The sequence below is a fragment of the Trypanosoma cruzi genome, genomic scaffold, assembly GCF_000209065.1.
Source record: "Trypanosoma cruzi strain CL Brener 1047053516747 genomic scaffold, whole genome shotgun sequence".
NCBI classification, from domain to species: Eukaryota; Euglenozoa; class Kinetoplastea; order Trypanosomatida; family Trypanosomatidae; genus Trypanosoma; species Trypanosoma cruzi.
Window position 1 is genome coordinate 133,486 of NW_001849531.1, and position 24,102 is coordinate 157,587.

The 24,102-nt window shown below is 49.2% G+C and overlaps 7 protein-coding genes across 7 annotated transcripts, besides 33 other annotated features; all 7 read left to right on the forward strand.

The window, feature by feature from the left end:
• Nucleotides 1-12,577: part of a sequence feature (heterozygous, Esmeraldo-like haplotype) that runs on past the window's edge.
• Nucleotides 245-340: a sequence feature (T-rich).
• Nucleotides 455-499: a sequence feature (AT_rich).
• Nucleotides 626-652: a microsatellite.
• Nucleotides 699-4,115, forward strand: Tc00.1047053506811.160 (R27-2 protein, putative; the record flags this gene model as incomplete). Its single annotated transcript, XM_813119.1, has 1 exon — nucleotides 699-4,115. One exon carries the CDS (start codon nucleotides 699-701, stop codon nucleotides 4,113-4,115), a length of 3,417 nt encoding a protein of 1,138 aa, XP_818212.1.
• Nucleotides 4,219-4,255: a microsatellite.
• Nucleotides 4,309-4,404: a sequence feature (T-rich).
• Nucleotides 4,587-4,614: a microsatellite.
• Nucleotides 4,660-4,711: a sequence feature (T-rich).
• Nucleotides 4,877-7,396, forward strand: Tc00.1047053506811.170 (hypothetical protein, conserved; the record flags this gene model as incomplete). Its single annotated transcript, XM_813120.1, has 1 exon — nucleotides 4,877-7,396. The coding sequence occupies one exon, from the start codon at nucleotides 4,877-4,879 to the stop codon at nucleotides 7,394-7,396; it is 2,520 nt and encodes an 839-aa protein (XP_818213.1).
• Nucleotides 7,618-7,648: a microsatellite.
• Nucleotides 7,811-7,948: a sequence feature (A-rich).
• On the forward strand, nucleotides 8,040-12,269 carry Tc00.1047053506811.180 (protein kinase, putative; the record flags this gene model as incomplete). Its single annotated transcript, XM_813121.1, has 1 exon — nucleotides 8,040-12,269. The coding sequence occupies one exon, from the start codon at nucleotides 8,040-8,042 to the stop codon at nucleotides 12,267-12,269; it is 4,230 nt and encodes a 1,409-aa protein (XP_818214.1).
• Nucleotides 12,479-12,536: a microsatellite.
• Nucleotides 12,578-13,115: a sequence feature (haploid, Esmeraldo-like haplotype).
• Nucleotides 12,983-13,011: a sequence feature (AT_rich).
• Nucleotides 13,114-13,137: a microsatellite.
• Nucleotides 13,116-13,324: a sequence feature (heterozygous, non-Esmeraldo-like haplotype).
• Nucleotides 13,225-13,251: a microsatellite.
• Nucleotides 13,291-13,324: a microsatellite.
• Nucleotides 13,325-13,396: a sequence feature (haploid, Esmeraldo-like haplotype).
• Nucleotides 13,344-13,370: a sequence feature (AT_rich).
• Nucleotides 13,397-22,658: a sequence feature (heterozygous, Esmeraldo-like haplotype).
• Nucleotides 13,553-13,575: a microsatellite.
• Nucleotides 13,943-14,033: a sequence feature (T-rich).
• Nucleotides 14,189-14,221: a microsatellite.
• On the forward strand, nucleotides 14,341-15,492 carry Tc00.1047053506811.190 (UDP-galactose 4-epimerase; the record flags this gene model as incomplete). Its single annotated transcript, XM_813122.1, has 1 exon — nucleotides 14,341-15,492. The coding sequence occupies one exon, from the start codon at nucleotides 14,341-14,343 to the stop codon at nucleotides 15,490-15,492; it is 1,152 nt and encodes a 383-aa protein (XP_818215.1).
• Nucleotides 15,503-15,526: a microsatellite.
• Nucleotides 15,738-15,772: a sequence feature (AT_rich).
• Nucleotides 15,801-15,821: a sequence feature (AT_rich).
• Nucleotides 16,003-17,214, forward strand: Tc00.1047053506811.200 (hypothetical protein, conserved; the record flags this gene model as incomplete). Its single annotated transcript, XM_813123.1, has 1 exon — nucleotides 16,003-17,214. One exon carries the CDS (start codon nucleotides 16,003-16,005, stop codon nucleotides 17,212-17,214), a length of 1,212 nt encoding a protein of 403 aa, XP_818216.1.
• Nucleotides 17,358-17,381: a microsatellite.
• Nucleotides 17,441-17,524: a microsatellite.
• Nucleotides 17,587-19,632, forward strand: Tc00.1047053506811.210 (cell division cycle protein 45 (CDC45), putative; the record flags this gene model as incomplete). The annotated part of the gene is made up of 1 exon (XM_813124.1): nucleotides 17,587-19,632. One exon carries the CDS (start codon nucleotides 17,587-17,589, stop codon nucleotides 19,630-19,632), a length of 2,046 nt encoding a protein of 681 aa, XP_818217.1.
• Nucleotides 20,016-20,038: a microsatellite.
• Nucleotides 20,130-20,163: a sequence feature (AT_rich).
• On the forward strand, nucleotides 20,372-23,239 carry Tc00.1047053506811.220 (hypothetical protein, conserved; the record flags this gene model as incomplete). Its single annotated transcript, XM_813125.1, has 1 exon — nucleotides 20,372-23,239. The coding sequence occupies one exon, from the start codon at nucleotides 20,372-20,374 to the stop codon at nucleotides 23,237-23,239; it is 2,868 nt and encodes a 955-aa protein (XP_818218.1).
• Nucleotides 20,451-20,476: a microsatellite.
• Nucleotides 22,659-24,102: a sequence feature (areas merged during assembly that could not be assigned to a particular haplotype. This can correspond to areas where the two haplotypes were merged or to regions with more than two copies in the genome that were merged during assembly.).
• Nucleotides 23,617-23,682: a sequence feature (T-rich).

A 24,102-nucleotide genomic window follows, 5' to 3' on the forward strand; every position in this document is an offset into this window, starting at 1 on the left:
TTACGGCGTTGATGTGGAGGAAGGCAAGACTTACTACTGGTGCACATGCGGTCTGAGCAAAAATCAGCCCTTTTGCGATGGTTCCCACAGGGATTACAACGAGCAGCACAAGACGGAGCTAAAGCCCATGGCGTTCACCGCGAAAAAGACTGAAAAGGCGTATCTTTGCGGCTGCAAGCAGACAAAGAAACCGCCCTTTTGCGACGGAACGCACTCAAAGGTGTGATTTCTAGTGACAGCTATGTATTTTTCTTTTTTTTTTTCATGATTTTTTATTTATTTTTATTTTTATTTTTATTTATTATTATTATTATTATTATCTTTTTTTTTTTTTTTTTTTCCGGTACGTCTCTAAAGGGGAAAAAAATGACTGCATTATGAGGAGTATTATGTCCACCCGTTCAAGGGTGCAATGATTTTACAGACTTTACCGCATTTAGGACTTAATTTCTACTTATTATATACATATATTATATATATATGTATGTTTTTTATATAAGTGTTTTTGCCAGGGTTGATGGGGGTTTTTAGCAAATCTTTTGGCACCCGAGAGGGTGTGGGTGTGCTTCTCAAGTGGGGAGGTGTGGATGCGGATGCCAATTACGCGGCCAGTGTGTTACTCCGGTTTTTTTTTTTTTCTTTTTTCTTTTTTACACGCAGGTAAATTACAATTAAATAAAGTGACGAACAAACAATAAATGTTTAGTGCTATCCGCAGCGACTCGCCATCAGCCTCTTCTTACAAGGGCAGTGAGAATTTTTCCAGAAGTCGGGAAAACTCGCGTGGGTACATTGACTCCGATGCCACAAGTTCTGTCAGCTCCAAAGAAGAAGACCGCCTTGTCACTGGCCTCAGAATTGAAATAGATTTCCGTGAAGAGCGAATAAAAGAACTTGAGGAGTCATATAATCAGCTTTCGCGAAAGTCGGAATTTGACAAGGGTCAAATGCGGTCCCAGCTCCAACAGGCAGAAAATAATATCGCTAATTCCAAAAAAGAAATGACGAAGCTACGAGAAAAAGTGAAAAAGGCCGAGAAAGAAAAATTGGACGCCATTAACCGGGCAACCAAGCTAGAAGAGGAACGAAACCAAGCGTACAAAGCAGCACACAAGGCAGAGGAGGAAAAGGCCAAAACATTTCAACGCCTTATAACATTTGAGTCGGAAAATATTAACTTAAAAAAAAGGCCAAATGACGCAATTTCAAATCGGGATAAGAGAAAAAATTCTGAAACCGCAAAAACTGCCGAAGCGGAGAAGCAGAGGGCAGCGGAGGCCACGAAGGCCGTGGAGACGGAGAAGCAGAAGGCAGCTGAGGCCACGAAGGTTGCTGAAGCGGAGAAGCAGAAGGCAGCTGAGGCCACGAAGGTTGCTGAAGCGGAGAGGCAGAGGGCAGCTGAGGCCACCAAGGCCGTGGAGACGGAGAAGCGTAAGGCAGCTGAGGCTACGAAGGTTGCTGAAGCGGAGAAGCAGAGGGCAGCTGCGGCCACCAAGGCCGTGGAGACGGAGAAGCAGAAGGCAGCTGAGGCCACGAAGGTTGCTGAAGCGGAGAAGCAGAGGGCAGCTGAGGCTACGAAGGTTGCTGAAGCGGAGAAGCAGAGGGCAGCTGCGGCCACCAAGGCCGTGGAGACGGAGAAGCAGAAGGCAGCTGAGGCCACGAAGGTTGCTGAAGCAGAGAAGCAGAGGGCAGCTGAGGCTACGAAAGTTGCTGAAGCGGAGAAACAGAAGGCAGCTGAGGCCACCAAGGCCGTGGAGACGGAGAAGCGTAAGGCAGCTGAGGCCACGAAGGTTGCTGAAGCGGAGAAGCAGAGGGCAGCTGAGGCCACGAAGGTTGCTGAAGCGGAGAAGCAGAGGGCAGCTGAGGCCACCAAGGACGTGGAGACGGAGAAGCAGAGGGCAGCTGAGGCCACGAAGGTTGCTGAAGCAGAGAAGCAGAGGGCAGCTGAGGCTACGAAGGTTGCTGAAGCGGAGAAGCAGAAGGCAGCTGAGGCCACGAAGGTTGCTGAAGCGGAGAAGCAGAGGGCAGCTGAGGCCACCAAGGCCGTGGAGACGGAGAAGCGTAAGGCAGCTGAGGCCACGAAGGTTGCTGAAGCGGAGAAGCAGAGGGCAGCTGAGGCCACCAAGGACGTGGAGACGGAGAAGCAGAAGGCAGCTGAGGCCACGAAGGTTGCTGAAGCGGAGAAGCAGAGGGCAGCTGAGGCTACGAAGGTTGCTGAAGCGGAGAAGCAGAGAGCAGCTGAGGCCACCAAGGCCGTGGAGACGGAGAAGCAGAAGGCAGCTGAGGCCACGAAGGTTGCTGAAGCAGAGAAGCAGAGGGCAGCTGAGGCTACGAAAGTTGCTGAAGCGGAGAAACAGAAGGCAGCTGAGGCCACCAAGGCCGTGGAGACGGAGAAGCGTAAGGCAGCTGAGGCCACGAAGGTTGCTGAAGCGGAGAAGCAGAGGGCAGCTGAGGCCACGAAGGTTGCTGAAGCGGAGAAGCAGAGGGCAGCTGAGGCCACCAAGGACGTGGAGACGGAGAAGCAGAGGGCAGCTGAGGCCACGAAGGTTGCTGAAGCAGAGAAGCAGAGGGCAGCTGAGGCTACGAAGGTTGCTGAAGCGGAGAAACAGAAGGCAGCTGAGGCCACCAAGGCCGTGGAGACGGAGAAGCGTAAGGCAGCTGAGGCCACGAAGGTTGCTGAAGCGGAGAAGCAGAGGGCAGCTGAGGCTACGAAGGTTGCTGAAGCGGAGAAGCAGAAGGCAGCTGAGGCCACGAAGGTTGCTGAAGCGGAGAAGCAGAGGGCAGCTGAGGCCACCAAGGCCGTGGAGACGGAGAAGCAGAAGGCAGCTGAGGCCACGAAGGTTGCTGAAGCGGAGAAGCAGAGGGCAGCTGAGGCTACGAAGGTTGCTGAAGCGGAGAAGCAGAGAGCAGCTGAGGCCACCAAGGCCGTGGAGACGGAGAAGCAGAAGGCAGCTGAGGCCACGAAGGTTGCTGAAGCAGAGAAGCAGAGGGCAGCTGAGGCTACGAAAGTTGCTGAAGCGGAGAAGCAGAGGGCAGCTGAGGCCACGAAGGTTGCTGAAGCGGAGAAGCAGAAGGCAGCTGAGGCCACGAAGGTTGCTGAAGCAGAGAAGCAGAGAGCAGCTGAAGCCACCAAGGCCGTGGAGACGGAGAAGCAGAGAGCAGCTGAGGCTACGAAGGTTGCTGAAGCGGAGAAGCAGAAGGCAGCTGAGGCCACGAAGGTTGCTGAAGCAGAGAAGCAGAGGGCAGCTGAAGCCACCAAGGCCGTGGAGACGGAGAAGCGTAAGGCAGCTGAGGCCACGAAGGTTGCTGAAGCGGAGAAGCAGAGGGCAGCTGAGGCCACGAAGGTTGCTGAAGCGGAGAAGCAGAAGGCAGCTGAGGCCACGAAGGTTGCTGAAGCGGAGAAGCGTAAGGCAGCTGAGGCCACGAAGGTTGCTGAAGCGGAGAAGCAGAGAGCAGCTGAGGCCACGAAGGTTGCTGAAGCGGAGAAGCAGAAGGCAGCTGAGGCCACGAAGGTTGCTGAAGCGGAGAAGCAGAAGGCAGCTGAGGCCACGAAGGTTGCTGAAGCGGAGAAGCAGAGAGCAGCTGAGGCCACGAAGGTTGCTGAAGCGGAGAAGCAGAGAGCAGCTGAGGCCACGAAGGTTGCTGAAGCGGAGAAGCAGAGAGCAGCTGAGGCCACGAAGGTTGCTGAAGCAGAGAAGCAGAGGGCAGCTGAAGCCACGAAGGTTGCTGAAGCGGAGAAGCAGAAGGCAGCTGAGGCCACGAAGGTTGCTGAAGCAGAGAAGCAGAGGGCAGCTGAAGCCACCAAGGCCGTGGAGACGGAGAAGCGTAAGGCAGCTGAGGCCACGAAGATTGCTGAAGCGGAGAAGCGTAAGACAGCTGAGGCCACGAAGGCCATGGAGTCACAGAAGCAGAGATTCTTAGAACGTTTTTCGGTCCTTGAGGAGGAGAAAAAGACAGCCTTAAGAGCGGCGGAGATGGAGAGGAGGAAAATAACAAACATAATGAAGAATAAAGGTGTACGCACTTCGGATTCGGTGCCGCTTTTGGAGGGTAATCGCTCTGTTTCTGAGAGTTCGTGTAGAAATCGGTTTCGGTTTTCATGTTCAGTAATGTGACTTAATGCATATATATATATGCATATAAGCGTAAACATTACATGCATTTGTTTTTTAATCTAGATATTGTTTTTGGGCGTGTATTTTGTTCTATTGGGCTTTCTATTTGTTTATTTATTTATTTATTTATTTATTTTTTTGTCTCATAGAGGGTGGAAGCAGAGGGATGGCGATCTTTTGTAACGGACTTTAGTTTTTTTTTTTCTTTTTTTCTCTGTGTGTTATTTATTTATTTATTTTATTATTGATTACTTTAGTGTTGGGTATAACTTGTTTTTTTTTTTTTTTTATGAGCAAAGGGTATATGTGTGGGGGTTATGATTTTGCTAAGATTTATGATGCAGCCCCGTTTTTATTTTTTTTCCCTTTGATAAGACCTGTTTTTTTGTTTTTTGTTTTTTGTTGTTGTCGTTTCTTCTATCGCCAACACAAATGAATGTGGTGGGCTCCGTCCCCTTCCCCCCCCCTCCCAAAAATAAAAATAAAAATAAAAATAAAATGAAGAAACAAAAATCTGTGTTTTTGAATGTTGTTGCAGGTTGTATTTTCTTTTCTTTGTGCTTTTTTTTTTTTTTTTTTGTTTTCTTTTCTGTTTTGGGGTTGTCGTGCCGTTGGGTGAACGTGAGAAATTCGGATCTTTCTTTTTTCTGAATTTTTTGGTGTTTTTTAAATTTTTTCTTAGGGAGGCCTGCAGTTTTTTTTTTTGTGCGTGTGAAGTTTTTTGATTCTCCGTTGCAGAATTTGAGCCGTCTTCGCGTGGCATGTCTGTTGCTGAGGGTTTTCTTTCTCATGGGGAGCCTTGCACGCGGGCAGACGCGTTGGGAAATTGGCTGACGGAGCGATACTCACGATGGGAGTTTTTGGTTGTGTTTCAGCGTCAGTGGTCCCGTGATCGGCGAGCCAACCGGCTGTACGCGCCGGTGTTTCACATGCTTTTCGCGTCGCCCTTTTCTGATGCGGGGAGGGAAATGGTTGGCGCGGCTGGCGTTGCTCCATGGCAACTGATTTTCTATGATTTGTCGCGGACCTGCAGGGATGTGTTGTGGGGGACGAAGGGGGTGGATCTCATTTCGGACGTCTTGCGGGCTGTGCCGCCGGCCCTCCAACCTTCCTTCTTCTCAGTGGTGTGCGTGACTGTGGGCGACACACACGATCGTCTTGGTCTCTTTTCCGAGCAGGCCTTTAGGCACTACAAGGAGAGAGTCGAGCGGCTGCAGCGTCCACAGGAGACTCCGGAGGTGTCAGTGAAACTTCATCGCGCGATGCCCCGTGGCCGAACGACGAAGGGGAGGGACGATGGTCATCTGCCGGTGTTTGTCGAGGATGCGATAAAGTGGGCGTGCCGCAGAACATCAGAGGCAGCAGACGTGTCGGCCCCGTCCCAAGAAGGCAACGACGCCATTCTTGCCATACTCCCACGGTTAAACAAACTGCTGTACAAAAAGGCTTTCCATATGGCTGAGGATCACAATTTTGCCGATGCAGTGAGCGGTATGGGGGAAGGAGAAAATCGATCGTTGACCGACAGACGTTTGGAAGAACGTCGTGTATTTCTCCAGAACTTGAGGAGGCGTGTGGGGAACGTTGCCTCCTTCACACTGGCGTCACCAACATCTTCTGAAGAAGCGGGGCAACGGTGGCATGTTCTCATCATTCAAAAACCCTTTGTGGAAAAGGAAGAGGTGTCTATTGAAAACCTTGATCCTGGCCCACTGGAGCCACAGCCTGTCGGCGCGGAGTTGCACCTGTTGCAGGACGGCGGCGAGGTGTTGTATCTTCAGTCTCAACTATGCAGCGAGAATTGCTTTGAGACGGTGTACGGGGATATGATGCATGAGGACGGCGAACTCTTTGCGCAGCTGACACCACTGGAAGGTATTGCCTTTGACGACATTGACCGTTACTTGGACTTTATTTTGACACAACCGCAGCCATTTGGTATGGAAACACCAACAGAGCCACTGTGTAAGGGATCGTGTAGTGGCTATACATTCCCAAAGGTTGTGTTCCGTCGACCGACAGGGTCTGTTGTGAAGGATAATTTAATCGCACCTCCGCATGTGGAGATTCTTGAGGAGTCACCACGTTCACCGGAGGAATGGGATGCAGCGAGGCGCGTCTTTCTTTTCCTCTCCGATCATATTGCCCCTGTAGTTTTTGCTCCTGATAATGGTCACAGTGATGGGTGCGGTGGCTATACTCTTACTAAAGATGTGGCGCCGGTGCCACTTCCAACGCACAACGATAAATGTACATGGTGTGGTCGCCGCAGGGACAAACTGCTGCGCTGTGGCGGATGCAAGGTGGACATGTATTGCTGCAGGAAACATCAAATGATGGATTGGAAGGGTGGGCACAAGAAGTACTGCGGAATTTGGCGGAAGGCCAGAGAGGAATATGAAAAACGTATCGTACCGCTCTTGCATTCTTGCTCAATGGAGCGTCCTGAAACACGGTCCGCGTCTGCCGTCGTCACACTTCTGCAGTTTCTCATGGCTTCTTGGTGTGAGCTGCAGAGGTCCGAAGTTTCGGTAGTTCACATTGTTGGCATTGATGATGACATGACAGGGTTTCTCTCAGAGCTTTCGCAGCGCGCGAAAAACTTTTCCATGCACTGGAAACAGTTGCGTCTTCTCCTGAGCTCTGATACCTTTGGGGATGAAGAACATAATGCCGTGTATGTCATTAATGAGGGCGGTGTACTGACGAAAACAGCACCCACATCCGCTCTTGGTGACGTGTGGCATACACAGTCTGGAAAAGACGAGGGCGCACCAGAGGCCGTTATGCTTGTGCGTCTGTACAACGCAAAGTACCACATTTTTATTGGCCAAGACACTGAAATTAGTGGAGGTGCACCGTCGGCGGTGGCGTCCTTCGGGAGTCCATCAGGGGCCGGGATGACATATCTCACTGCAGTCGCTGAGGTTCTTGCGGATCGCTTTATTGGCGTTGTTCCTGTGATATGCACAGAACCAACACTTTTCGGCGCACACCACACGCTTGACGCCATACTGGAGCGGGTGAGAAGCAGCAACAAGATGAACGCAGACCGGAAGAGGAGGGTTATTGAACGCCTTTTACACGCAGATGAATTGATTCGGATAAATGTGCAAGGGATGGGTCATGAGCCTCTGGACTCGCATCTGGGGGGAGAAGGAGGAGGAGTAGGAGGGAAAACCCAGACGAATGCTGCGGACTTTGCCACGAAACTCGCCCCACTGCGGCTGCACCCCAATCTTTACTATTTTATCATTCCAGCAGAAACAGTAGAGCCGTAGATGCGCTGCATTTCTTCTTGGAAGGCGGCGATTAGAAACCGATGTACCGGTATCTGTCTACCTATTTATCTATATTTTTTCACACTATTTTTATGCTTTTACTACCACCACTTTCTTTCCCGTTCTTTTTTTGGGGGTCTACATGCATGGTGGTTTTTCCGTTCCATGTTCGCGTTCACTCAATTGGAATCCCTTTACTACAATGCTGATGCCAATAAAACTTCTCTTTTTTTTTTTTTTTTTTCTTTTTTTGATTATTCACATGTTTGTGTTTTTGTTTCTTTGGTCTGGAGGCATCATAAGAGGGCCGGCGAGGCCACGTGATGATATAAAAACGCTTCAATATTTGCGGTGTCAGAGAAAAAAAACGAGGAGTCTTGACAATAGAAAGATAACATCACGGGGAGACGCATCAAAAAAAGAAAACAACAAAAAAAAAAAAACAAGGGATAATAAGACTAGGGGGGAAAAAAGAATAATCAAACCAAACCATCAAAACGAGCAAAGCAAATAAACACACACGAAAAGAAAAGAAAGAAAGAAAAAAACAAATTCGGTGAAGCCACGAGATAAAAAAAGGTAGGATATTTAGAGAGAGAGAGAAGGAAGAGGAGGTGGGGCGGTTTCAATTTTCAATTATTAGATGACAGAGGAGGTGTCGGTGTATAGTTCGCCTCAATATGACAATGAGGCATCGCGTGGACGGTTTTCTGGCGGTGTTTTTTCTCGCCGGCCGTCTGAACTCTGCGGCTCAATTTTTAACAGGGGGCGGTTGCCGATGAAACTTCCTGCAGGCGAGGACTCCAAAAACACGGGGCGTGAGGCGTCGTCCGACAAACTCGCTGGCGGTGCGGCATCTTTTCCCCGGGAAAAAATGGCGGATGAGCAACGCTTGGAGCCCCGGCAACGACCGACTTCTTCAGAGGACAGGCCGCCGTCCTGGACTTACGGGTACAAGTCGAACCTGGACAATTCGCTGCTGAACATTGGGGAGTGGAGCCAGAGTGAAAGTTCAGCGTTGCCGGGACCTGCTCCGCCGCAGGAAAAAGATTTGAAAGTGGGCGGCGAAAAAGACTTTGAGACGAAGCCACGAACAAAATTTTGTAGTGTTGGATTGCGCGTGCTGGTCATCACGCACGTTCTTTTGTCAGTCGCTTTTGTTACGGTCATCTGCGTTGTGCCAGTGGAGAGAACAAGAAAGACATTGGATTTGGCCATTCATTTCTTGGCAGACTTCTCATCGGAAATGGTGGCAAACGAAATTGCTAATAGATTTACATTTCTTTCGGAGACTGTAGGTTCCGTCTTTCACAGTCTGCAGTTTAACCAGACCACACCACTACGTCCATGGTCAGGCACCGATATGCCAATGGTGATGCGGCAACTTTGTGCTGTGTTGGCCACTTCTGCGTTCTCAGAGAGATTGCTTTACTTGCAGCTGAGCAGCCCTTTTACCGGATTTGGTGCGTATTGCAGTCGTCAGTATGATGGCAAAACAATTGTTGGGAAGCACGTTGCCGAAAATGTGTCTGAATATCGGTATCTTGTGGATCCAGGGACGTTGGAATACGCTAAGCCTCTGAAACCTTTTTATGATGTCTCCCGTATGACTGAGAAGGAAAATTCCATTGACTTTGCTTCTCGTAGCAACCCTTTTGTTAAAATAGCGATACCGTGGGCTGAGAGGAATGACACCCGACGGTGGTGGGTCTATTCATCCTACAATGAGACAATGGTGACGTACACGTATCCTTTTCTTGACAACTCTGGCAATGTCGCGGCGATCACAGGTGCTTTGCAATTGAATAAATTGCAACCCCATTATCCAAAGAAATACCAATCCTCTGATATTGCCTCTTTGGTGATTGTAGAGCTTGGAACCGGGTTAGTGCTAAGCAGAATTCCCGGAAACACAATTCCTACCATGTGGGACAACTGGAACTGCACAGCTAAAAAAGGTATGTGCGAAAGAACTGGGGTAGAAAATGAATACATTTGGAATACCGGTAGTCTATATATGCGGGCAGCTATTAACAAAATGGGGGGAAGAGAAGGCATTTTGATGCTCTTGCTCCGCTCCAATTACTCAAAGCAAATTTTTGTTTACAAAGGCGTCAGGCTTATGGTGAATGTAAATCGAGTCTTTTTCGAGGATGATCAACTTTTTGTGGCTTCCATTATAATTGTACCAAAATCACTCCTGACCGGGAGTATGGAAAAGACACGTGATGAGGTTATTTTGGTTTTGGCAAGTGTTGCTTTTGGTGTTGCCCTTTTGGAAACTTGGCTTGCCTGCTTTTTAATGAGACCGATTCGTAGCATCCTAAAAGGGCTGGAATTGATGCTACAGCTTCGTGAAGGATCCGGGCCCATGAAGGGGTTTATTTTTATCAAAGAGTTGATGTTGATACAAAGTTATTTTCAAACCTTAAATAAACAACTGATTTACATGAAGAAATTTGTCCCGTCTGGGGTGATGGACCAAGGCCAATTCAAGTCTCCTGATTCGGATTCAATGGGGTCTTTAAAGGGAGAAAGTGGGAACCATTTGGCATTGTTATCAACGGAAGAGAAAGGAAGGCCTTTTGCCTCCTCCACGTGCTCTTCGCTCTCTTTGAAAGCCGCTGTAGCTGAAAAGTCAAAATTTACTTCAAAAGAAATTGTGTTAAAGGACGGTGTGAATCTTTTTTTCCGTCGATACTGCAGCGTGGTGTGCTTGAGCCTGCCTCTTTTTGACGATTATGATTCAATTGGCACAGTGCTGCAGGAATACCTGGAGGTCTGTTTTCTTCTTCTTATCCGCCGCGGCGGCGTGGTGGAGATTCAACGACCGGACTTTCTGCTGGTTACATTCGGTGCTCATTCCAATATGGCGAGAAATCAGCTACAGGCTGTGCGCTTTGTTATTGAGCTGATGCAGTCACTTTCTCCTGAGATTTTAGGACTACTTGCTGCCGTCGTGGATGCCGGGGAGTACTATGTTGGGACTTGTGGTGCCGCAAATCTCAACGCCCGCGTCACGTATGGAGCAGAACTGCTTTTTCAGGCGGAGCTGGTGAGAATTGTACGTTGTCTTGGGTGTCATTTGCTCGTGACGTGGCCGGTTGCTGTCTCTCTTGGCGAACAATTTTTGACCATCCCTGTAGATACTGCCTTCTGTGGATTTTCTAATCGAAGTGTTATTCTATACGAGCTGCGGGGACATGTCGCGTCGCTGGAGCCGAGGCAATTCTCGGAGCTGAAAGAGACAGCCCGTCTTATTCGTCACGGATTTGCCAGTATGTTGAGAGGAAAATACGAGGCTGCCGCCCGCATTTTTTCCAGTGTGGATAGGAAAGAGGTACGGGCTTATCGTCTGCTTCAAATTTGCCGCCGCTTTATTCGAAAAGGAATAACAAAGCCTTACCTTCGCTGTGTGGGTAAAATGAGGGCTCCGCCATATTATTTGAAAGCCAATAATACGAACAGCGATCGAGCTACGCCACCTGAATACAATACATACAGCAAGGCTTTTGTGTCAACGCTTCTTGGCAATGATAACGTTCTATCCAGTTTGCGGACGAAACGTGATCTTCGAGGGAATGAGGAGGTGGGTTGCCATTCGCTCTCCACTGCGTCGGCGCGTGAAGGTAGTGTGTCGAAGTATTCAACAGCTATAGAACATCATGTCGATACGACGTCTGAGGAGAAATGTGGGGAAGGCCTTTTTGAGATGTTTCTTGACTCCTCGGAAGATGAGGATGAAGAACAGATTGCGCTACAGGCCCTAAATGAAGGAGGCAGAGGAGGCATGCCATTGTCACCCCGCAGTATTGCAAAAGGGGAGCTTCCTTTTGTCTTTACGGATTATCGTGGAAATACTTGGACACGTTCGGCAGACAAATTGGGCGTTGGCGCCTTTTCTGTGGTCTACCGTGGTATGTCAACTTCTGGAGATCTCGTCGCACTTAAGTGCTTTGCTTTGCGGGCACGTAATATTGATATTGAAGACATTTTGGAAGAAATTAAGCTTTTCTCTCAATTTCGGCATGAAAACATTGTGCAGTACATCAGTGGCTACTTCTCTAATGATTTCTTTATTGAGGTAATGGAACTTGTCCCTGGCGGATCACTTGACAGCATCATTAGCAGCTTTGGGAGCTTACCAACGATGGCCGTTCGCCGATTTTTGAGGGATGCATTAAATGGACTGATGTATTTACACTCCATGAACGTGGTGCACTGTGATGTGAAACCCCACAACGTCTTGGTGGCGATGGACGGCGTCTGCAAGTTGAGTGACTTTGGCTCGTCTCTTGTGCGGCTGACAAATTCAATTCACAAAATCAGCGATGTGGTTGAGATGCGTGGGACGCCAGGATACATCGCGCCTGAGGTGGCACGCGGTGAGGTGCCCAGCGGAAAGAGTGACGTCTTTTCGCTTGGAATCACCGTTCTGGAGCTCCTTACCGGTCGGTTGCCGTGGAGGTTTGTGCAACCACGGAAGGACACAGAGCCAGCGGTTGGTGGTCGAGATTCGGCGGCGCACTGTGTGGCCGAAAAAGGGGTGTTCGATGGAAGCAGTATTGTTTCGGAGTCAAATGTGTCCGAGTTCTCCGCGTGGCCGCCGAAACCTCACGGATGTATCGGTGCTGCGCTGGCGGAGGTGAGCACGGCAGACGCCGACTGGTCAAATGACGCCCAAAACAGCATTGATTCTCTTCTTGGAAGCCCGTCGCAGTTGCTCATTGGCATTACGAAGGGCGAGATTGCACCGGAGATCCCGTTGTGGCTTGAGGGCGACGTCCGTGACTTTCTGGAGGCGTGCGTTGCATTTGACCCGGAGAACCGCCCCACTGTGGCGGAGTTGCTGAATCACCCCTGGATGCTTTGAGAAGAGCGCAGACACACACCGGGGCTGTCCATGCACCCCACCATTTGGGCGGTGGCTGCTGTTGCGGATGACGGCGTGTATTGCGGGCAAACACCGCCGCGTTTTGAAAAATGAGTGGTGACAAATGAACCACAGCGGCAGGAGGGCAGTTCTTATCTTTTTGCGCGTGCGGAGAGGCGAGAGGTGGTCGGACTGCGGGCGCACACGCAAAACAAACAAACAAACAATGAAATAAAAAAAGCAAAAAAAAACAAAAAAACACACAAAGAATGGAGCGAACGATTTAAAAAAAAAAAGAAAAAGCTAAAAAATTGCTTAAAAGAAAGGCAATAAAGACATCACTGGAATTAAATTTTTCCTGCTTTTATTTATTATTTGTTTTGCGGGTGGGTCCATTTTGTCTCCAGGGGATGGCTGGCACGAATTGTTCTCTTGAGCGCTGTGGCGAAGGCAAAATAAAAATAATAAAAAGGAAAAAAAAAACACAACAAACAAACGAGTGAAGCGGGCACCAAGCACACCTCTGCCCTCCTCCCCCACTCCTCCTACAGCGGGGGGTAATGACACTCTGGACAGCCGCGCCCCTCTTTGCAGTTAAGGTCAATTCCTTTTTGTTTATTTATTTTTCACGCGGCTGTTTTATTCCGGCCGGTTCTTTCTTTCTTCATTTGTTCCCGCATGGACCTCAACGCATGTGTGTTATTCCGCATGCGTTTTTTTTTTTAATTTTTTTTATTTTTATCTTTTGTCCCCAAAAGGAGGGAGCAGAGTGCAATTCATGAATGCAATCGAGGGAGAACTAACCGCACCGCGTGCGTATTTCTGTTTACATTTAACCCTCTCATTTTTTTTTTTTTTTTTTTTTTTTGAAAATTTTTTGTGTTTTATGCATGTAAGCAATGTATGGTGCTGAAGTGTATTTTGTGGAAGGAAGAGGGACGGGGGGGATCGCATGTTTATTTTTTTTTTTTTTTTTTTTTTTCAGTCCTCCTCCTTCCTCTTGTCATTCTGTTTTACCGCCTTTTTTTTTTTTTTTTTTTTTTTTTTTTTTTTTTGAAACGAACAGAACAAATGAAAATAATATTTATTTATTTAATTTTTCTTTGAGAGGGGGGATAAAATGGCAAATAGAAACGCACACACACACACAAACAGCCACAGCCACGGGGGCGACAAGAAAGAAACAACAGACAAAATTGGGCAAATGAAAAAGAAATGATTTTTTTATTTTTTATTTAGTGTGGGAGAAGAGACGCCATTTTGGTTATTTGTCTCCATTTAAATTTTTTTTTTTTTTTTTTTTTTTGTGTGTGTTTAATTGTATGCGCATGTAATGCATACACCATGTCTTTCAACGGGTAAGAAGCATCTTTTCTCGAGGACGCACGCAAACGGGCTTCTCGGGTTTTGGTGCGGCGGTGGCAATAAATCCCAGGTACATTTGCGGAGGAAAAGCAAAATCAAAATCCCCACGGAATGAGGGAAAAAAGAAAAAAGAAAAAAACAAAATTGCCATTTCGTTTTGGTTTTGTCTTTTTTGGATTTGGGCTGTCGAAATGAGGGGAAAAAGTGTTTTTATTCGTGCGACCCCCTTTTAATCGCTGCGTCCTTTTGTTGGGGAGGAAATGTCATGGGGTGACTAATGGAATCCTTTCTGCGCCTACTTGTTCGGCTTCTTTCTTTTTCTTTTGGATTTTTTTTGTTTTGTTTAGCGGCTTGCTTCTTCTTCTTTCTCTTTTTTTTTTTTTTTCTGCGTTCTGTTTTGGGAGCGACAGCAGTCATTACGGAGTCATCGTTTCCAAATGCGCCCATCAGAAGAAGGAGAGGACGCGGATGACTGAGCGACACGTGTAATAATGTGCTTTGTGTGCCGTACGTCACACCCTCTCTTGTTGTTAATGTTGACTTATTGACACATGTTTCTTTTTTTTTTTTTTTTCTTTTTTTTTTTTCTCCCAATGTGCACCCATCGCTTTGCATAGAGGGTGATTCCAACAGCAACAACAGTCAAAATATAACTGTTCTGCTCAATCAAAATCTGTATTTTCGGGTTGTTTTGGTAGCAAGTAACATGAGGGTTTTAGTGTGTGGGGGCGCTGGGTACATTGGGACTCACTTTGTTCGTGCGCTGCTGCGCCGAACGTCTCACTCCGTCGTTATTCTTGACAGTCTGGAGGCGACGCACGGACGCTCCGCTCATATTGACACCGAAGAAAATTTGGCGCGGAATCAAAAGTGCGGCTCGGAGCAGTTGTGCGCGGGACGCCACGCCGTGCTTGAGTTGGGAGACGTGCGTGATGAGGCCTTTTTGAATGACGTTTTTACTCGGCATGCCCCCATCGATGCCGTTGTGCACATGTGCGCATTTATTGTGGTCCCAGAAAGTATGCGTGATCCTTTGAAGTATTACGACAATAATGTTATCGGAATTATCCGCCTGCTGCAGGTTATGCGTGCACATCACTGCGACAAGATTATATTTTCCAGCACGGCGGCGTTGTTTGGGAACCCTGCGGCACACGCAAGTGAAGGCGGCGCAACTGTAAGCATGGAGCCTATTCATCCCGATGCCAAGAAGCATCCTGAAAGCCCATATGGAGAAACAAAACTCGTTGCCGAATGGATTTTGAAGGACTGCGCTTACGCCTATGGCATCAAAAGTATTTGCCTGCGGTACTTCAATGCCTGTGGGGCGGACGAGGACGGAGATATCGGTGAGGATCACGAGCCAGAGACACACCTCATCCCGCTTATTCTGCGCGTGCCACTGGCAACGGAGATCAACAAGCGCCGCAAGGCAGTGCAGCAGGCCCCTGTTGAGGAATTTGTTTCCATTTTTGGTACGGACTATCCCACCCCTGATGGGACGTGTGTGCGTGACTACATTCACGTGTATGACTTGTCCACAGCTCACATTTTGGCACTGGATTACTTGGCGGGGCTAGACCCGAACGAGAAGGCCACGTTTTTTTCGGCATTTAATCTCGGGACCTCACGTGGATACTCCGTACGAGAGGTCATTGAGGCTGCTCGCCGCGTCACGGGCCATCCGATACCCGTGAAGGAATCTGCACGTCGCGAGGGCGATCCACCGGTACTAGTGGCATCTGGTGAGGAGGCAAAGAAGGCGCTTGGATGGGAGTTGAAGTACGACAACATTGACAAAATCATTGCCTCTGCATGGAAATTTCACCGGTCACATCCATTGGGCTATTCCTCTTAGGATCGCCATCAAAAAAAAAAAAAAAAAAAAAAAACGACAACAATAATGAAATAAAACGTTTTTTGATTGTGTGCACTTCTTTGAGCGCGGTTCTTGGGGTTACAGCATTTTTTCTGGGGTTTGGGGGTAATGTTATAATGGTCGAGTTTTTTTGTTTGTTTGTTTGCTCACTGATTATGTACGTGGAGAAGGGAGGGGACACACGCACCTGTTGAATGTGCCGTATCGCTTTTATCAGTCTGTTCATTATTATTATTATTATGTATATATGTATTTTTTTGTTTCTTCTTTGAGGCGAGCATCTTCTCTTATTTATTTATTTTTTTTTTGTGTGTGTGCGTTGGCGGGACATCTTTCTTAACCACTCGAGGCTGTGAAAAATAAAAGGACAACAAGAACAACAAAAGAAAGAGGGGCCCATACAACAAGAACACGGAGAAGAGAATTGAACGACGGAAAAGGAAAACACAGCGGCAACACCGAAAGTAAACAAAAGGGGGCGGCTGGGGTATGTTGATAGTGCCGATGAAATTTGCACGAGCACATTTGCGCAGGCTGCATGCACTGCAGCCAACACCTACTTTTGCTATCGAATGCTCTCTTCCATTCTTATGTGCGTGGCGGGCAATGAAACACCGCTCGTTGGCCCCGGATGACCCGTTTGGCGAACGTTCTACTTTCAGTGATCCCTCCGACGGCTTGTTTGCCGCTTGGAGCGGTGTGGACTTTAACGCCTTCGCCAACGCCGCATCCAGCGACGAAGTGCGTACGGCCCACTTTGGGCCAGAATGGTCGCGATTTGCGACGGTGGGTCGGCTGTCTGTCAAGATCATGAAGGAGCAAGGGACTCCGGGAGTGGCGTCTGCCGTTTCCTCCAAAGACGGCAACGAGGTACTGCCGCGCCCGCTCACCGCAGAGGAGCTACACTCGCGGGAACTGCAGGCACGGAGGAAGGCACTTGAAGGGAACTACGCCACCTACGAGCAGTACGTGATGAAGGAACTTGGCATCGAAGACGGGGGTAATGAAGACGACCATATGGAAGAAGAAATGGATGACGCAACAGAAGTGGAGGATGCATCCGAGGACACCATGCCGCTTCCGCATTTCATGGTGGAGAGAGGAGGAAGGCAGGCACACGCAAACGACACGAAGACACAAGAATCCACGAACGGCAAGCCGCTCCTGCGTCCTCGAGAGGGGCTGCAGGTACCGGAACCGTTGATGCAAATGATCCTTGACGCGTTGGGTGAACCTCACGGCGACCGGCACTTGCCCCGCTCCGATCCGTTACAGTGGAATACGGAGGGGGTCATCCTATGGGTTAGAAAGATGGAGGCGGCACGGCTTGCTTTAGTGTCTGCCGCGGGGACGGGGGAAGCATCGTTATTGGAGGCACCGCTGATGGAGGATCCGTCCATGCACGAGGCCTTCCGTATGGCAAGGACGAACGGGAAATTTTTATTGCACCACACAGTGCCGAACACGATGTTCCAGGTGATGCGGCGGTGGTACTTGCGGCGGCAGGAAATCGCCTTGACGATCATGAAGGAGCGGCAGGAAATGAAGAACACCACAAGTATTAGCAAGGACGACGTCAATGATGCCACTTTCAAAAGCGCTTTGGAAGCTGGCAGGGCAAAACTGGACGAGGTGGCTGCAAAAGTTACACCGATTCTGATACAGGAGACCATTTCTCAGTGTTACCCGTATTGTCACTAGGGAGAGGCACTGGCGAACGTCTACAAAGAAAAAACAAAAACCAAATGAAACTGTTTTTCATGACGCTCTCAACGTGGAAGAGAGCAGAGGAGTCATCTAGAGAATTTGAACAATCTGCGGCGTCGAATACCGGCAATCCCACAATTATTATTATTATTATTATTATTTTTTTTTTTTTTTTCCAATTTTTTGAGCCTTTATTTTTGTCTGTGGTGCCGGTGGGATAACACGCAACACACGCGCGCACACAAACAAACAAATCCACCCACACAAACACACACACGCACACAGACACAGACACAAAGACACAGCCAGGGAATAGAAAATAAAGGAGGGGAATAATTCTTAAACTGCATCCAACAGAGGGAACACATGGCAGATCAGCTGACACCATGGGAACATATAAACCGCTTTTACCACACAACGCGCAAGCCCATCCAACTGTTGGTGGCCTATCACGCCGATGCGGCTGCGGCTTCTATAACCCTAACGACACTGTTGAAGGCTTGTTTTGTCCCGTTCAACTTGCACCCTGTCATGGAGTATGAAGAGGTAAAAGGCGTGATTCAGCGGACAAATATGACCCAGGATGCGGAAATTTCAGATGGCGGTGCACCGGTGGACGAGTTGTTTGTCCTTATTGGTCTTGGCGCTCCCGTCTCATTGCGATCTTTTTTTGATTTGAGGCGACACATTGTCATTGTGCTTGACTCCTACCGTCCCTTTCTTCTTGACAACCTTCGCGCAAGCGACAATAATCGGCTGGTGCTCTGGGGACATGAACGCATACATGAGGAGGTGGAGCAATTCTTTCGGGAGCAGAGAAAAAGAGAGCTGGCGCGAGCGCGTCGCCGACGACGACGACGGACACGCAAAAACCAACGCCGTCTACGTGCATACGGCGAACTTGTGAACGACGACGACGACGAGGAGCGGGAGGAGGAAAGCGAAATTAGCAGCGGCAGCAGTGATGATGGGGATGATGATGAAAATCACGACGATATGACTCCCTCGCAGAGCCAAGAGGGGATTGACTGGATGAATGAGGAGGTGCCGGAGAATCTTGAGCAGCTCTATTACGCCGCGGAGCGTGGAGGGAAAAGTTGTGCGCTAGAGGTCTACGACTTGGCCATACTTTTGAACCGCGTCAAGGAGGCGGTGCTGTGGCATGCGGCAGTAGGAGTCTGCGATTTATTTACGCGCCGCCTAATCGATTATGGGACTTACCTGGTAGAGATGCGACGGCTGCACAATGAGGTAACGTTGCGAAAAGGCATTCGTCGAGGGCCGCTCGATGACGTCACGGAGGAGACGGTCAATAGACACCACAAGATTGCGTCTAGTAACACGATGCAGCTTGTCAACCTAGATGAGGATCAGTTGTTTCTCTTGCGGCACTATTCCTTGTGGGGGGCCATGTGGTACCACCCGGTGGTTGCGAGCCTTTTGGGCCTTCATCACGTGGAGGATGGGACGGGGACACTGCGACAGCTGTTGGCGCGTTGTGGTGTCTCTGCGAAATTGGCCCAGCAGCCATGGGGCGAGATTCCCGATGACGTTAGGGTGGATTCACTTAGACTTGTGCACCATGAACTCAAGCAGGCTTTGAAGACAAGGGGGAGCTTTGTCAAGTGGCCCACCCGTATTTGGTGTGTGGCACGGACGACGGGGTACAGTGTGGAGGTTTCGACCTTTGATGTTTGCACCCTCTTTACGGCATTGCTTGCGAAAGTGCCACCAGGCGCTATGAACACGGAAGAAGCGAGTGAGGAATCGATGAAAGAAAAATTAAGAGAGTTTCGTCGGGAACAGTTTTGGCGTGCACATGACGTTATTGATGCGGACCCGAACTCCAATTTATTTGTGGCTGCTGTGCAAGAGGCCAAGATGCTGCAAGAGTCCGTTGCAACGGCCACCAGCGCGCTAATGCAGCCGGGTATGATCCAAAGCACCAAGGGCATTCATTATACTCAGCCGAGTGATCCTACAAATGCCTCCACTGCGCTAGAGACATTTGGCTGTCCTTTTCGTATTGCCGTGTTGGCGGAGCACATGCTTTTTGCATTGACTGTTGAGAGAGGGCTTGGGAAATACACACGCGAAGTAAGACCGGTTTTGCTCTCTTGTCCCGTGTCCCGCTTAATTGGTTTGAACTCGCAACAGAAGCAAAAGGAAGAAGTGATTCAATCAGAGGAGGCGTTTATTGTTTTATTTGCCCACGAAGGGCCCACAAAGGAGGGTTTGTCGCCGGTTTTACCTGTTGCACGATGGAACGAATGTGTAACAAACACGGAGGACTTCCTCGTGCCTCCACTGCGGGATTTCATAAGGCGTGACACGGTGATCGTAGATGGGCGTGAGTCCACTGCGCACTTGGGGGAGATGTTGCACCTTCGATCCCTCACAGCTGCTCTCTAAGCAATAGATAAAAGTGACATATTATAATACATAGATACATATATGTGTTCATGTTTATATATTTATTCTGGGCAGCACTTAAATTTTTTTTTGCTTGTTCATATATATTGTTCTGGCGGATACATGCCCAGTTATCAATGTTATTATTTGGTGGATTTGCCAAGGGACTTATAGATGATAAAGATTGATTTTGAATAGATAGAAAGCTGTGTGGGGAAAAGAAAAGTAGGCGAAGAAATGCCTCCTTGTCAAGAGTTAAGAATCAACCGTTTTATTTTGGGCAAAAGGGAAATAATAACAAGGAAAAGAAATGAAATGAATGTTGTATGTTTCTCACTCTCCCTTGTTTTTTTTTTCTTAGTTTAATTTATTGTTGCTTTTATTTTATTTATTTATTTATTTATTTTGCGCATGGTACTTGGTTGTAGAAGAGAACTCTATTTGCCTCATCCTCCTTGGGGATCTCATTGAAGGCGTTGCTGCAGTCCATATCTAACTATAAATTATATATATATATATAATTATTTAAAACTAGAGAAGGCATTGTCGGGGCTTTAGGTGTTAAGGAAAAGTCTTTCCCTCCCCCTCATTGTCTCCAACACTCTCCTTTGTTACTTCTGTCGCAGGGTTTCCGCGGATTATTCTCTTTGCGTTTTGTTGGAAGCTTTTCTTGTTATCACCATAAACACGTATTTGGTGTGTTTTCCTTCTGTTCACTTGAGGCATTGCTGGCGTGAGAATGCCGTCGAATGGCACTGAAAGCAACCGGAAGAGGAGTGACTGCGAGCAGCGGCTGAAGTCCTCCACTGCGAGTAGAGGCACCAGCAGCAGCAGCAGCAGCGGCCCGGGCCCGGGAATCCTACTCGACACTCAGCCCATTTTTAATACACTGATGGGCGGGTCCCATAATGCATTTCGCGATAATACCAGGCGGGGAGGGAAGGGAGGGGAAGAAGTGGGGAGACGTCCCGACGCTGCTGGCATTGAAACGGCTGGGCCACCAAGCGGTCGCTCGTTTCGCGTGCGTTTGACGCATGCTTCCGGCGCAAAGATGTATTCGGAGCCGTTGAACAGCTTGCGGAATGCGTCCTCACTACCCAGTGAGGCTGGTGCACATTGGCGGGAGCCTGCCGAGATGATCGTTCGGCAGAACTCACCAACGGAACGCCCTGTAGAGCAACAGCAACATGATTGCCAGCCGAAGACTTATCAACACCAGGAGCTGCACGTTGGGATGGACGCCGCGGACCCCAACGGGACGGGACTCTTGGAGCCAACAAACACGACAGCAACGACAACAACAGGAAGTCGGCTACTGGAATCCAAATCGAGTTTAGATGAGGTGTGCATGCAACGGGCTCAAGAGAAGCGTTTGTCTAACGTGCGGGAGACACAACTGCGAGAAATGTACGAAGCCAAGGTAGCTGAGCTTGAGGACGTCATTCACGCAAGCCAACGTGCAGCCTCCGATGCAGAGGCTCTCCTTCTGCAGAAGGAGTTGGAATGGCAAACTGCCAGGACGTCAATGGCACAGAAGTTTAATGGGGAGACCGTATCCAACGTCAGTTGCTTGCTTAAAACGACACTGAGGGCGCGGGAAAAGGAACTTGAGGAAACGCGGGAAATGCTGCGAGTCGAGCGGGCACGTTGGGCAGGGGCATTACAACGGGAGGAAGTTCTCCGCAGCAGGTTTCTTGTTGCCGAAGAGACCCGCGTGCTGTACCAACTTTACTTGCAGCGTCTTTTGGAGTTTCTTCGTACACGGGTAAAAGAAAGGCCAGACTTGCCTCTATATACGGAGCCATTGGTAACTCATAGCGCTGTTGTTAAGGCAATGAGCGAGGCGCTGCGTTCAGCGGAAGCCGCGACGAATGAGGAGGTTAATTCCATGCTTGAGTTTTCTCCGGAGGGGGCGCGAGGGAAAGTTACTGTGGAGCTGCAGTCGCCACCTGAACCGTCACGACAGTTGACGAATGCCACTTTGCTTACAATGTCCATGCTAGAGTCTACGGTGACGGACTGTATGGCACTCTGGAGGCGCGAGGAGAAACGGCGTCATGATCACTTCAAGCAGACCCTTCAGGCGGTTGTTAATGGCTTTACGGAGGAGTTGGAAGCAAAACTTGCCCTCATTTTAAGCTTTGTGGGAAAAACGGAGCAGCGCATTGGTGAATACGAGAAGATGGCGGTGCATGTCTTTGGGAAACTTGTGCGGAATGCCCATGATCGTGGGAAACAAATGGATGGCCTTCAGAAGGAGGTGGAGCGGGCCAGCCGGGAATATGCCCAATCTCAGCGGCTGCTAACACGGGCGCAAGCGGAGGTCAGTGGGCTGAAGGACGAGATCCGACGTATGGATGGCGATCGCGAGGTTGCTCTGTTGGTTCACCGGGCTGCCGAATGCCTGGAAGATGTTCGACAAAGTGTGCGGGGTGCCGTCCGGTCGGCTGCCCAGGATATTGAGCAGCGTACATTAGAGTGTAATACCCTAAAGGAACCTTTTCTTCAGTCGATGCGTGTCATAGCATTAAAGGTAGAGGCACATGCGGAGATGGCACGAACGGCGGTTCGTCGGCGGCAGCATGAAGATGCAGGAAATCCCATTGAAACCGTATTGCGAAGAGCAGGCTCTGTTGATGCCGAGGAGATGCACCGTCTTATTCTAAGCACACCGTGTTGTGATTCACGAAGCCGACAGCGGCATACAACACAAATAATGAGGGGAGACATGGCTGGAGAGTCAAAGAATCTCCTCATGTTGGAAGAATTGAGCCGTGTGATGAAAAATCTCTGTCGGCTTCTTGAGAACAATGCGCGGCAGGTGGATAACAACGCGGCGAAACTGGCCCAAGCCATCGCTGCCTGGGAGGAATCAATTGTCAAGAAGATGACTGAGATTTGGGAATCCATGCACGAAATGCTTGTTGCAGCTGGCATTCCGCCAAGACCAGTGCCAGTGCTAACCGTACTTGGAGGGGTACAGCGGCGTGAGGGGGGGAACAGTGCGCCGCTGTTTCTTGGTGACACGAACGCCAGTAATAGTGGAAGGATGTTGATGCACAAAACGCAGCCCATATGTCCTTCTGCTGCAGTGGGGTCGAGACCGTCTTGCACGGGAAGTCTCGCCACATCCGGCAGTTGTGCGCCTTCCGTAAGCTTTGCGCAGTCCACCATCAGTTCAACAGATTTTAGTCGGGCCGCAAGTACAGCAATCATTCCATCGTGGCGTGCGCCGCTCGCTCCGCTGCAGGAAGTAGAACAGACACCTGAACTGAGTGCACGCCACAGCTTGGAAAGGCCCACACCACAGTCTATCGCCGTGTCGCGGACGCCGACACCACCTCCACCACCCCTTTCGTCGCAAATGACAAACACGGTCCCACCGTCGCAGCGACCACCACCGCAGCAAGAACAAAACTTGCATCAGCGGCGACAACTTTTTGTGGATTCCCCGTGCAACTCGCCCCGGCCTGTGAAAAACTCTGGAGCTCCACTGCGGATGCACTACACGGGGGAATTGAGTGATTTTGAAGGTTGTGAGTTGCGGTTATCGTCCGGTGCCATCCTTTCCCGACGTGTGGCTGCATCTCCGCAGGGATTTGAATAGAGAGGATTAGATTGGGACAACGTTCATTTTTTATTTTATTTTTGGTTTTACACAAGCACACACAAGCAAAAAAAAGCGTTTTATTTTGAATCAAGAACGTGTTTTAGAAATGGTTCTGTTTAGGCCTGTAGAACTTTTGCGCTGCAACGAGAGGCGACACACGTCTTTTTTTTGTTTGTGTGTCTGTGTTTGTGTGTGCGTTGTTGTGTTTTCCGAATCATTTCTGTTTTTTCGGCTTGCTTTGGATGAATCTTTGTTCATGCATCCAGTGTGTGTGTGCGTGCGGACGCGCGCAGGACCTCTAAGAGCAGCAAAATGGGGAATGGTGAGTGCTCGCCGTCGCATCACTCAGCTTACCCGCTTTCACTACAGCTGCGTTTTTTTTGTTGTTTTTTTTTTTGCTCTTTTCTCCTTCTCTCATTCACAGTCTCTTCTTTTCTTTTGGTCTCCGGTGCCGCCACTTTAAAGAAGCGCAAGGTTGAGGAAAACCCCCAAAGAAATTTGGCAAATCGACGAGGAATAGGGATAGGAACAAAGCTGAAGATGTCGCATGAAAGCAGTCCTTTGCAGGTGGGCTCCGCTTTAGGTCCCTCCGTGGACGAACGCTTCTCTAGCCGATCACTTGAGACGTACTCTTTTGCAGACCTCATTCGTGCTCGAGAGGAACAGCAGAGGCGTATCCGCGAGGCACTGGAGGAGCAGAACCGTCAACTTCGCGCACGTCTTGGTTCTGAAGAGGCCAATCAGGGTGGCGGTGACCCTGCCATTACAGCAAGCGCCGCCCGCCGCCGGTCGTCACAGTCCCCAGCGAAGCAGCACTCTGTCCCTATTGAGGAGTTTATTACCTTTGTGACGGAGATGAA